This window comes from Gavialis gangeticus, unplaced genomic scaffold (assembly GCF_001723915.1).
Source record: "Gavialis gangeticus isolate Ggan-Ray unplaced genomic scaffold, GavGan_comp1, whole genome shotgun sequence".
Lineage (NCBI taxonomy): Eukaryota > Metazoa > Chordata > Crocodylia > Gavialidae > Gavialis > Gavialis gangeticus.
This window is the reverse complement of record NW_017729032.1, coordinates 136,724,313-136,738,464: the sequence shown is the minus strand read 5'-3', so window position 1 is coordinate 136,738,464 and position 14,152 is coordinate 136,724,313. Positions and strand designations below refer to the sequence as shown.

The following is a 14,152-nucleotide window of genomic DNA, read 5'->3' as shown; positions in this document are numbered from 1 at the left end:
TGGGAGGCAGAGAGTTAACAGGGTGGGGGTGGGTAATGAACTAATTTTCTCCGCAGAAGGATAGTATTTGTAAATACAAGTATTAACCTGATGTGGTGTAAGAAACTCTGCATCAGCACAAGTGTATTTGCTGCCTGGCTGGCTGGGGCATAAGGGGGTTTCAGTGTGGGGGATGCCTGCCAGGTAGCCCCACACTGAAGCACCTTCATGCCCCATCTAGCCCCTCTGCAGCATGCTGAACCAGGTGGGGAGGAACCACAGGCTGGCAGGCTGACCCCTGGGGCTACCCGTCATCTGGGGTTGCTTCACCCAGGCCCCATGTCCAGTGCCTGAATAAACTGTGGAGCTTATTGCTCCAAAGTTAATTGCTTCTGGGTGCTTATTCAAATGACACACCTGGGAGCAATTTACTTGGGAGCAATAAGCTCCACAGTTTATTCAAGCAGAGTAACTGTACATGTAGATGCACCCAGTGAAGTCACCAGTGATTTTTCTTCCCCTACGTTCTATAGTCTGTTTGATTTATATTATGATTAATATTAGATTGTAAAGTCTTTGGACCAGCATGTCATCTTTATGGACTACATAGCATCAGACTTCATGATTGTAATTTTTTTTTTTTGTTTCTTAAAGGTGCTGATTTTCCTGCTGAAAACTAGGCACATGTAAGAGTTATGTCTTAGTCTGTTGTACACTATAACACTGTAAAACAAAATGCAAAAAAAAGATGCAGCATTAATAACCTTGAGACCATTCAACCTTCAGTATAATGACATAATATTAACCAACTTAGAGCATGGGTAGATGAAGAATTATACCGGTTTAAGGAAGATGGGATTTATCATGGTTCAGCTGAATCCATTGCAATTGTTTTGCCTTTATGCTCCTATCTAGCAATAAGTGGAAGTTAGACCACTTAATGAAACAGGGGTTAAGTTACTCTGATTTCACTTCACTTCTTGTGGTATAAAAGACTAATGAAACAGTTATAATGGATTACCCAACATGCGTTTGTCAGCAGCAAGTACTTCCTCTCTCCCTTCCCATTGTAAAATGGTACAATTATTCATCCTTATAAAGAGGGACAGAAAAAATATCATTTTGGCCTTATGTATATACCAGCTGATCATGAAGCAAATACAGTATTGTTTCTTATTACATTTGTTATATTTGTGATTGTACCCCCATAAAGAAAACGTTATGCAGTGAATCATTGTTCTTACCAGAACGCTATTATCTCATTAAAGCTTGACCAAGTCAGAAAGTAGGCCACATCCTGTTTTGTTTACTCACGTGCAAGCTGTTTCACCCCTCACTGACCAATCCATTAACCAGCCTGAATCTGGCTAACTACTTTTGGTGAGCATAAAGAAAGCAAAGTTTGGGCTCCTTCTTAACAATGCTAGATATAATCAAGTGTATTATAACTAAAGCATTGCTTTAGTTATGAAGTAAGTTCATGTAAATTTTCAGATATAAATTGTTTCTTAACCTGGTGATATGGTATACAGAAATTTATTTTTAAATATTTTGTTCTTCTTGGATGCTTATCAGATATTTCATGAGATGATAGCATTGTTTGTCTAAATTTAGTTATATAGGCTTTTGCCAAGTTCTTCCTGTTAGAATTCCTTGGAAAGTAACTTTAAACTGTTTCATTTCTCTGAACAAACTGAATAATTCCAAACAATTTTTGCTAAAGATTGAATGAATGAATGAATGGTGTAGAGCTCAGTAACACAATCTTTTTGGTCTTCAAAATCTTCAAAGGCTTTGACATACAAAAATTTGGAGAAAAAATAACCCTTTTTTTCTTTTGAAGTGGCCTTTTTTGTGAAGCAAAGGAGTCTTAGGTTTGACTAAAAATGGATGCAGTAAGCCAATTCCATCTGAAACAGTGGCAATATATTGAAATATCAAGGATGAAGAATTTAAAACATTACCAAACCATTCCCTTAAATATATGAGCTTCAAAAATATAAGAAGTGAAGATAAATGTTTTCTATCAGAAATGAAAATTATATCAGACTCTTTATACACCTGAAAACCAGGGACAGCTGTTTTATTTATATGCCAGTCAGCATGACAGATAGAACAAGCTAACTGAAGAATCCTTAAGGAAACATTTAAATACTGAAACAAAGTACCCATTTCTGATCATTTTAATTATCATTGTTTCAACTATATTATCTAGCATAGTTTAAATACTAAATTAGAATATAAAATTGAATACTTTAATTATATATCATTAAACTTTAAGCACTTAAATAGCCAATTTAAGACAGAAAAATAACAATTACTTTAGAATAACTGTAGTTCTTCAAGATGTGTTCTCCACATTAATTCCATTCATAGTGTGTATATGTGCTATGCATGCAAGATACGATTTTTTGGGTCAGCATTGACTGCTGGAGCTGCATCTATACCATGTGTGTTCTCAGCCCCCTATACCAAATGGCATAAAAAGTGGGTCCACAACTCTTTCTATAATTTAGAACCCCAGAACAGCAGGTAAAGAGGGCACATAATGGAATGAGTAACAATCTCAAAGAACAGCTGCTGGAGCTAAGTAACCATCCTTTCTCCTTTGTGTGACTGTTTACCTGGATGAGATGGCAGACCATCATCTTTGCAAACCCATGGCAATCAGGAGAGGTCCCATATGATTGGAAAAGGGAAAACACAGTGCCAGTATTTAAGAAAGGGGAAAAGGAGGATACAGGGATCTACAGACCACGCAGCCTCACCTCAGTACCTGGAAAAATCATGGAGCAGATCTTCAAGGAATCCATTTCTAAGCACTTGAAAGAGAAGATGGTTATTAGGAAGAGTCAGCATGGATGCACCATGGGCAAGTCATGCCTGACTGACCTGATTGCCTTCTAGGACAAGATGACTGGCTCTGTAGACACAGGGAGACCAGTAGATGTGGTACACCTTGATTTTAGCAAGGCTTTTGGTACAGTCTCCCACAACATTCTCACAGGCAAGCTCAGGAAGTACAGGCTGGATGAATGGACTGTAATGTGGACAGAAAACTGGCTGGAGCATCATGCTCAAGACGGTAGTGAACAATGGCTTGATGTCTAGTTGGCAGCCGGTATCAGGTGGAGTGCCTTAGGAGTCCTGTCCAAGGGCCTGTTTTGTTCAATGTCTTCATCTATGACCTGGAAGATGGCACAGAGTGCACCCTCAGCAAGTCCACAGACAACACCAAACTGGGGGGGCGTAGCAGATAATGCTGGAGGGTAAGACTAGGATTCAAAGTGAATTGGAGGATTGGGCCAAAAGGAATTTCATGAGGTTCAACAAGGACAAGTGCGAAGTCCTGCTCTTAGGATGGAACAATCCCATGCACCAGTACAGGCTGGGGGCTGACTGGCTGGGCAGCAGCTCTGCAGAAAAGGACCTGGGGGTTACAGTGGACAAGGAGCTGAACATGAGCCAACAGTGTGCCTTTGTTGCAAAGAAGGCTAACGGCATACTGGGATGTATTGGTAGGAGTGTTGCCACCAGGTCAAGGGAAGTAATTAATCCCCTCTATTCAGTATTGGTGAGGCCACATCTGGAGTACTGTGTACAATTTTGGGCTCCCCACTACAGAAAGGATGTGGACAAATTGGAGAGAGTCCAGTCAAAGGCAACAAAAATGGTTTGGGGGCTGAGGCACATGACTTCTGAGAACAGGCTAAGGGAACTGGGCTTGTTTAATCTACAGCACAGAAGACTGAGAAGGGATTGAATAGCAGCCTTCAAATACTTGAAGGCGGGGTTCGAAAGAGGATGGAGCTAGACTGTTGTCAGTGGTGGCAGATAACAGATCAAGAAGCAACAGTCTCAAGTTGCTCAAGTTGCAGCAAGTGAAGTTTAGGTTAGATACTGGAAGATTTTTTTCACTAAGAGTGTAGTAAAGCACTGGAACTGGCTATCCAAAGAGGTTGTGGACTTTTCATCCTTGGAGGTTATAAAGACCTGGCTAGACAAAGCCTTGGATGGGGTGATCTAGCTGGGGATGGTCCTGCTTTGAGCAGGGGTTTGAATTAGATGACCTCCTAAAGTCCCTTCCAACCTTTTCTATGATTCTACTGTCAGTTACTAACAATCAGTTATTTGTCTGCTTGCTGAAGGATACTAGTAGAGATTGAATTAGGGGGATGTGCCACTATGGTTGCACCCACTTCCACTGCTGCCACTGCTGTCCCCAGGTGATCCAGCTATGCGGAGAACCCCAGAAGTACCCCTGCCCTGCTCCAGTAATGGGCTGTGAGAAACACCTGCATGGAGTGCCAGGCTCACCGGGAGCCAGCAGCGGCAATGTATGGGTTTCCTCTTCCTGGACCTGCTCTTGCCAGCCCCAATTTAGATGTCCCCTGTTGGATGGGAGCAAGGCCAAGTAGGAGGAACCTGCTTCTTACCACCAACATTGCCCAGTTGATGCAGGCACTGGAGAACCCCCAGAGCTGCTCCTGCCTTGCTGTGGTCCAGGGCTGTGGGAAAAGGACACATGGAAACAGGCTTGGCCAGGGACAGTAGCAGAGGTGCCAGGGTCCCTCCTTCAAGCACCTGTTCCCAACTAGTGGGAGACGCTGGGTGGGGGGGAAGGGGGTAGAAGGAGAAGCAGGGGTCACTTGCTAGAAGGAAGTCACCCACTGCCACAACTGTCCTCCACTAAGCTCAGCTCTCTGTACAGCAGTCAGGCACACCAAGCCCCATCCCCTCATAGCCTGAGGGGCAGTGTGTCACACCACCCTTTAGTAAATCCTAGGTCTGCCCATGGATACTAGAAATTCTATTCAACAACTCCCTGCAGTGCAGTACTATCAAAATGTGAATCCAGTCAGGCCAACCAAAGAATAGTGACTCATAAATGCATGATCTGAGCTCTGTGAGTTGCCTACATAATTGACAAATAGGGATATTTGTGGTATGAGACACTTTAGTAGAGGCTGTTTAAACTTTAGTAGAAGGAGTTCTGTATAACTAGGTAGATCTAATTTGACTAACTCACAATATGCTTTTAAATAGCTGGTGACCCATTTAAATAATCTCTGTGAGGGTATAGGCCAAACTGTCATCTTATTAGCAAAGACCATAAACAGTGTGGTGCTTTAGTAAATGATTTGGTCCTGTTTAGGTAATATGACAATGTCCTTTGTATGCCAAGTTTCATTGTTGAGTGAAATGAGGGAAAGAAAAATACAGCATGAAGAAACTGGTTCACATGGACTTCTGAAACACTGGCCAAAAGCTGGCAATGAGATATGACAGTCAACCTCCCACAGCGGATGCTGTTTAAAAGATGCCTGCCTTGAGTGCCTGAACACCCCAACCCCAAACTCTTTGAGGTGATGCAATGGCAGTTTTTATTAACAGGCAGTAGAGGGAGCAGGTTTGTTAACACCTGTTCTAAAGGCAGTATGCTATAGTTCTTTATAAAACTAATATGACTTCCAGACTCTTTCAGAACTAATAAACAGTCCAATACTGCTGAAACAAATGTTGAGGTGGGCAGCTGGTGCTGCAATGCCCAAACACAAAATATCTTCTATTTAGAGTTATATATCATTATCATCACACTACAGTCTGGTCCACAGTTTCCTCTTCTGGTTTAGAATTTCAGCTGAATGCTTTCTCTCAGTGGATATCTGAAGGAAAACTATTGGTATTTCTTGTTCTGATACTGAAAGGTATGCCTATTTGTGAAAGATGCTATGAAAGATAGAAGCTTTGATCCTTTATTTATAATTGTCTGAAACCTAGCTGCTGAGGTGATCTGCTAGTGAATTCTGAATGCCTGGAAGATGCAGAGCCAGCAGTGTGATCTGGTGCCAGTATGGAGTTGACCTGTCTCTTGTCATAATACACAGCTGCCATATCATCTAGCAGAATTTTGTGGATTTCTAGAGACAAAACACATGCCAGGACAGATTTCTATGAAGGGGACCATAACTTTGATGGTGACCTGAATAAGTCCTGAGTCAAGGCTTCTGTTACCAGAGTGTTGTAGGGTGAGGTGAAGAGGAAGGTACTTTCCATCAGTGGGTCTTCCCATGGGTTTAACAATTTAATGAACTCTTGTTGGATGTCCTCTAGGTAAACACTCCATATAGTTGTGGTTAGAATTATGTATGGTAGGTGTAGTCTGGCACTCCATCACAGAAATACATGAGGCTGGATGACACCAAAGTCTAAGGCATATTGTTTAGGATGTTATGAGCGACCCTGAAGATTGTTAATGATCTCTAGTAGAGTTTGAAATCTTTCCTGTAGAAGACCAGCTCTCATTAACCTGGAATCTAATATGGCTCTCATAAGAAGAATTTTGATTTATGCTTTAAATTAATTTAAGAGTAGATCTTTCTTGCTGCCCTTGAGGCTTCTGTGGCAAAAAGCTCTATGGTTATTTGAGCTGCTATAACTGACAAGTATTTAATAAGCACCCTTACTGCTCTAGAAGACTGAAGGGCAGGACCCTGCATTGGTAGCAAGATATTTTGGTAAGGAATATAAAGTATTGCCTGTTAGATACATGAAAAAAGACAACTTGGGTTAAGAGATGTGATCCTGAGGATCTGCAAGAAAAATAGAGCCCAGCAGCCATAGTTCCAGATCACAAAGAAAGACTTAAGAGCCTAAAAGAGGACTTGGGTATGTATTAGGCAAATGAGTCCAAAACTGTATTCCAGATCACACCCACTGCCTAGCCCTGAAGATCCCTAAAACTCACCAGGCACACCACTCTCTCTAATGCAAAAACTCCCTACATGCCTATAGCCGGATTTCTACTTCATGTCCAGAACTTTCTCAGTCTCAGCAGTTATCATTAGCTTATACACAAGCTATGTTGGGATCCAGAAATGAGGTGGAGTGAGCTGTAGTTTTCTGAAGTGCCTGATAAGCAGGCACATTCTGGCCAAGTCTCTCACAAGTAGACAGGATTAGGCCTTGTACGAAATGCAGTTGCAACTGCTTCCCTTCTAAATCAAAACTACTGGAAGATTGTAGTAGTACCAACAACCATCTTTTCTATAATAGCCCAATGACTTAGGCATCCATGCAAGTTGTGGGAAACCTGGGTCCTCAGCCCTCCTCAGCCTGAGAGGGTTCAAAAACATATCTGCCACTTCCCAGGAGAGTGACTTAAATCACCAGAGTATGGATTCAGCTGAGTAAATGAATGTGTGTGGGGAGAAGAGGAGCAGAGGGAGAAGCACTACTGAAGCTAGTACAATGAAGAATATAAGATGCATGGGAACCAGAAAGAGAGATCATAAGAGGGAGCATTACTCTGTATTCTCGTAATTAGGGCACTTGCCTAGGATGGGAATGTCCTGGGTTCTGATCCCATCATCATTTTTATATCATATGTACTCAATTAGAAGATGAAATTTTTTCCCCCTGCCCTTTAACATGGGGAAAGCCCCTTGCCTTACATTGAGTATGAGGCAGTGAGGGGAAGGCAGCTGCTGCAGCTCTGGACCCAACCCAGGGCTGGGGCCAGAGCCAGAACCACAGCTGTAGCTGCAGCTCCAACCAGCTCCCCGCTGCATCTGCATGCCCTGTCACTCCTCCGCTGCAACACTCAGTCTCTCCCCGTTCCCCTTCAGCCTGTCCCCTCCCTCCCCCACATCACACTCCTCCTTACCTTTGGTCCATGATGGCAGGCTCTGTGCTTGCTGTAGTCTGGAGTATGAAGCATGGGATATGTGCTGCAACCAAGCCCTGTAGAAACAGTGCCAGCTCCATGCTGCTGCTGCAGGGCTAGGCTGTAACCATGCTCCATGTCCCAGACTGTAGCACGGATGAAGCCTACCAGCAGAGAGCAAAGGTAAGTGGGCAGAGGGGCAGATGGGATGGAGAGACTTTGTGGGGGAGATAAGAGAGAGAGCGGCGGGTGAGGACTGAAGCTGCATGGGGCACAAGAAGCATGGAAGGGGGAGGGCAGGCAGGGGAAGGGGGATCGGGGCAGGCTGAAGCTATAGGGAGGCAGGCACAATAGGGGTAAGTGGGGAGGGCAGGCAGCAGGTGGCAAGCTGTCTGTCTCTCACTGCCTTCCTCACAGCCTTCCCACTACTTGCCCCCTACCTCCCCTTACTGCTTGCCTCAATACTGTTCGCCAATGCCTGCCCTACCATGTTGCCCCCTACTGCCTTCCCCACTAACTGACCCTTTACTGCCCCACCTCATTACCTCTACCCTACCACCTGCAATAGTGGGGTGGGGGGGGCAAACTTAAGATGATCCTCCAATGATTAGATTTCATAAATGGAAAATTATAATTAATTTTAAAACATTCCATGTATAGAATCTAATGATTATGGGGTTGTCTTAAAGTAAAGGTTGGCTTGTATTCGGCTAAATACAGTATTTTACTTTAAACAACCTTGACTGAAGCAGCTGCACTCCAGAGAGGTGGTGAGTGTTTGAACACATTAATGCTCTTAGCTTTCCTATCAATTGGCTTCACATGGCTCTTTATTCAGTGCACAGGTTTTTTAGATTGCCTTTCCAAAGCACCTGATTATTCTCAGGCACTGAGTATGGAGCCTAGCTGTGAATCCTGGATTCTATGCTGGTCATAGGGGAAAGGGGAGGAAGTGCCAAAAAGTTATGTGCTTCTAGTCTTTTACTGGGTCTAGCTCAGTTTCACCACCTTGAACTTGAAACAACAGTGAAGCTTTAGACACATGGATTGCCCAGGATGGAATTTTTTGGAATTGAGAAATATTAACTTCAGTGGTTGACCTCCCCAAGCTCAAAAAAGGATTCCATCTCTTGCTGTAACAATTTTGCATGTGAAAGGTCCTTCAAGGTAGATGAAGAGGTTGTATGAAAAGTAGAAAGGCACACTCTCCAATTTGGATTTTTTTTTTCATTCTAAATCAGTGTTAAATTTTGAATTTTCTCAGGAAATGAATTTTTTGTTAAAACAAATTTTCAACAGACCCAAAATCTTGTTTCAATAAAATTCAAGCATTCCATTTATTCTTCAACTATTTCATGTCATTTTTATAAGATGGAATAAAATAATGGAGATGGAATGTCAAAGTAGAATAATAGGAAGAGCAAGTAAAATCTATTTCAAAATGAAATTTCATTGGCATCAACATATTCCTGCAGAAAGTTTCAAGTTCAGTGAAGTTGCAGTCGGACAGAAAGAACGTTCCACTAGATTTTTTTTTTTTTTTATCAGTTCTGTTGTAGATTAAAAGGAAAAAGAAAAGAAAAGAAAAGAAAAATTTCTTCCTCCAGCCAGTGTTTCCAATAGGCAAAAGAATCTGTACACACATAAAGTGGAATCCACATGAACAAGTACTTGAAAAGAAACAATAACTTTAGGCACCATTTCAAGAACAGGAAACCAAATTCATATCAATAAAAAGTTTCATCTCAGAGTCAGGCCCTTAAATAAATATATATGTACTGCTCCCTTACCTGTGTGCAGACAAATTACTGAGGTGCAGGGTGTACTTTTCTTCAGCAGACAATCCATCCATCATCAGGTAGAAAACAAGAAAATTACTCTGGTTGACAGGTTGCGTAATGATACGGGACTTCTCCAGCATGTATGTATAAATTCTAGCTGATTAAAAAAAAAACAGAACAAATGAATCACTACAAATACTGTTTTAATTAGGCATGCAGTATCATTAGCTATCACAAAATTGAAATACAGACCATTTACTTCTTATAAAACAAACCGATAATGAAAGTTAAAAATAAATATAAATCTGATAAAAGAACACTATAAACACTTCTGCTAAAATCAGAGTGGTTATATACCCTATTTACTCGAATAGAAGACAACCATGATTACGTTGTAAGATAATGCCACAATAATTAGATTCCATATATTGAAAATGTGTCAATTTATTATAGTTTTTCAGGTATAGAATCTAATTATTGGAAGTTTGCCTTGAATTTGTCCCACTCTCACTGCTACAGTAGGGCAAATAAACCGGGGGGGGGGGCAGGTAGGCCCTTTGCCTCTGCTTTCCCTTAACTTCTTTGCTTTATAGCCCCTTCCCCCTCTCCTTATTGCACACAGAGCACACAGAATTGAGAAGCAAATTTGAAAACAGTCTTGAAATTAAACATAGTTGTCACAATTTGCATACACTACCGATGCACTTAGTTTATCTAGAATTGATGCATGTTACCTTGTCTTGAAACTGCTCCCTGTTTTAGCATAGATTTTCCATAAACACTTTTGATCAGCCCTTTGGCACTTACTTATATATAGTATAAACTATGCATGATATTCAGCCAAAGGCTCGTGATCTACCACATAGTTCATGGAGCTGGGCCCCACGAGCGTCAACAACATTTCGCGCCATGGTGACTTCACAGCTCAGCTCAGCACTACTCAGTATGTGTGCCCTGCTGCTCAACACTGCTCAGATATCGTCCACAAAGGATGTGTGCTAATTAGCCCCCACTCAGGACTGGAACTGGGTGTTCTTGTCACAAGTCCTGAGATGCTCTGAAAATTTATATGTAGATGAGGCACACAGCAACCTGGTCTGGCTCCACATCATGAAGGGTAGGGCTGCACTATGTGCCAGGCTGAGAGAGGGGCTGACATAGGGATTCTTGGTGAACTGTATGCAATGTCATAGAAAACCATCACTTGAAAAAGAGTCAGCAATGAGGAGGACAACACTTAATGATAGCTACACTATCTACTACATGACTGTCATCATATAACTGGTCACTTTTTCAGTCTTGCCAAATACAACAGCTGGTTCCCCTAGCAGACAAATCCATTATGATCTTAACAACAGAGGGGTTTGCCATTGACTCAGAATTTATAGCTCAGAATTGTCTTCTAAAGGTAAGCACCTATAATCTTTCAAAACCAGAGCAGTGGTCACTATTAAGGCGCGACTGGAGGAGGAATCCTTTTAGATTATGATCTAATGGTTATAATGCTTACATATTACATCAAAAAATGTTTATTTTTCCTCCTTTGCCTGTGGAAATTTGAATTCAGACTTCCCACTGACTAAGAAAATACCCTAAGCACAAGTTATAGGTTCTTTTGAGTGAAGCCATTTTCCACCCATTTCTGAAGCTGTGACAATATGTAGGAAAGAATTCAAGATTCACTAGGCCTTACAGCAAGTGAGAGGCTTAAAATGCTACCTTTTACCAAAACCAAAGCAATTTGGGCATAGAGGGTGTGTCTACATGTACTATTAATGCACTGTAAGCTTCCTGCACAGTAAAATAAAGAGCAGTAAGCTTTCCTTGGAAGTGTGTTTGCATGTGCACCTGTTGGAAGTAGTTCAGTGAGGGCTACTCCTGTCCCCCTACAGCATCCAGGGGGAGCTCCAGGCTCCCTCGGGTGCCAGGCCCAGGTTGTCAGAGGGCACCAGGGTAAAGCCTGGGCTCCGGAGGGCAAGGGGAGATGTCCCACCTTCAGGGCAGCTGCCTCCCAGCTCCTCCCTCAAGCAGCTGCTTCCCAACCCCATGTCTTGATGGCCAGTCAGGACTGGGAAACTGTCCCCTCCCTTGAGCAACTGCTTCGCAGCCTGCACCCCAATCAGCCAACTGGGGCATGGGGCTGAAAAACTGTCTCCTTCCCAAGTAGCTAGTTCCCAGCCCAAGTCCTGAATGGGGCACTAGGCAGGGAAACAGTCCTCTCCATCAAGCAGGTGCTTTCCAGGCCACACCCTGATTGGTCAATTAGAGAGAAGGGCAGGGAAGCAGATGCCCATGGGCGAGGACAGTTTGCCCACCTCTTGCTGTCTGGGCTAATAAGGAGCAAATTGCTCTGAGTCAGCTGGCTACATATATGCTACTGCGCACTAGGTACTGCATAGTTAATCTGCTACCTGTATCTACAGTAGACTAATTTACCGGGCAGCAAATGATGCACATATGTACTATATTTCATGGAATATAGGTTGACACAGTATATAGGTCAACCACCAGCTTTCTGATTTGAAAAGTAAGGATTTTCATAGGCATGGTATATAAGTCAGGGCCAGGCCCAATGCTTGGCTGGTGAAGCCCCATCCCCCAGTGCCGCTTACAGGGGATGAGGCTGTGCCAGCTGAGTGCTGAGCCTGGTCCCATCTCTGTCCCCTGTGAGCAGTGCATCCCCAGCTGAGCCAACCTTGTCCCCATCCCCTGTGAGCAGCACCGAGCCTAGCACTGCTTGCAGGGAACAGAGACGGTGACGGGGCTGGGCTCAGTGCTTGACTAGCATGGCCCCATCTCCTGTGAGTGCTGCTGCCTGGGCTGCACCAGCTCCACTCACAGGGAATGGGGCCTCACCAGCAGAGCGCCAAGCCTGACCCTGTCCTCATCCCTTGTAAGTGGCACCAGGCTCGCAGGGGGTGAGGGCGTGCCACTCGAGTGCTGAGCCTGGCCCCGTCTGCTGTGAGCAGTGATGCTGAATGTTAAGCCCAGGGCCATTTGCAGGGGATGGGGCTGGGCTTAGCACTCAGGTGACGCGGCCCCATCCCCTGCAAGCCCGGCACTGCTCACAGGGCATGGGGATGGGGATTGGGATAGACTTGGCTGGGCTCAGCACTCAGCTGGTGCTGCCTCATCCCCAGCATGTGGTGCTGGTGCAGTCTAGGCACTGTCACTCAGGGGATGGGACTGCACCAGCCGAGTGCCAAGCCCAGCCCTGTGCCTGATTTTTTGATGTGGCACAGTGTATGAGTCGAGTTTGATTTTTAAGACACTGTGAAATATGGTAGATGGTGATGCTTTAGTATAGATTAGTCTACTGCACAGTAAAGAGTCTCATGGAGAAACACCAAGGAAGAAGTAGAACTTTTTAAAAACATTTTGTTACAAAAAACCCATTATTAGGACTTTGTTTTCTAAGTAGAGATATTAGGACAGGTAGTGTAGGGCTGTATGGTTCTTTTGTAGCACAGGACTAGTAATTTAGTCCTCAAGCCTTTTTAATCATCCCAGGAGAATTTCATCCAATGAGTCTCAACTCACTGAAGAAAAGGTGATCTTCTAATGTCCGAGAACCAATAAAAAAAACTCATATTGTTCATCTACCTTGCTGTCATTGTAGTAAGAGAAAGTGGACCCGTGTGGAAGAAAGGGGCTGTGCTTTTATGTTGCTCCTGTGACTGTTGCTTCAAAATGGGCCCATCTACATGTGCTTATTAATTGTCATTAGTATTTTAGTGCACAGTAAGACTTCCCTGGGGAGCGCATCTACGTGTGATCCCTGATGGGAGCAGATTTGCTCCCACCCTGCTCTACTCCCCCTGCAGCAGCCAGAGGCAGCTCTGCCCCCCTGCAACAGCTGGTCCCTATGAACACAGGGTCAGAAGAGCTCTTCTGGCTGCAGCAACAGCTGTCTCCTGGCCCCATGCACATCAGTAGGGGGATCTGATGTGCACCAGGCTGGGAGACATCTACCTTTGCAACAGGCAGAGCTCTCCTGGCCCTGGGCCCATTAAGACACACAGCTGCCAGTGAGCCCCTTGCTGAGTGGGGTTCCTCTGCACAGCAAGGGGTTCACTGGGAGCTGTCCTGGGTTTGGAGCAGATGCTGGCAAGCCATCTGCCAGGTGGAGGAGGCATAGGGCTCACTGGTAGCTACCCTGTCTGGGATGGAGTTGGCCACTTTGGAGGACAGTGGGGGCTGGCAACCTAGCCCCCACAAGCAACCAGCTCCAGGCCACACAGAGCTGCTTTGGGGGTGGATGGAGACTGGATTTCCAGACCCTGCCTGTCTCCCAGAAGAGTCAGCTCTGCACTGAGAGTTGGGAGCTGAGATAGGGGTTCCCCTTTCCCTGCACTGATCAGCTCCCAGTTCCTTGGAAGAGCTGGGAGGTGAGCAGTGCCCAGACTAGGGACAGAGAGCTCCCTATCCCCTGTGGCCCCCTGCTGTCTAGGCTGACCAGGAGCAAATTTGATTCCGGTCAGTATCTACATGGGTTCTACTGCACAGTAACTACTGCCCAGTTAATCTAGTACCTAGAGGTACTAGCTAACTGCACAGTAGCTTAATTTACTGAGCATTAAATGCCCTGCATATGTAGACATTGATGCTTCACCACACAGTAGATTAGTAAATTGTCTTGTGTAGACATGCCCAACGTAACTTTCAGAAATTATACATTAATACAGTGCGGGGGGGGGGGGGGGGGGGGGGGGGGGGAGGGGGGTCC

General features: G+C 44.3%; 1 protein-coding gene across 1 annotated transcript in view; it reads right to left on the bottom strand.

Moving 5' to 3' along the window:
- MYO16 (myosin XVI) overlaps window positions 1-14,152 on the bottom strand; it is a 581,111-nt gene that overhangs the window by 278,006 nt on the left and 288,953 nt on the right. Inside the window, exon 15 of the mRNA XM_019525343.1 lies at window positions 9,436-9,583. Within this exon, the coding sequence (XP_019380888.1) occupies window positions 9,436-9,583 (148 nt within the window). The remainder of the gene's footprint in view (window positions 1-9,435; window positions 9,584-14,152) is intronic.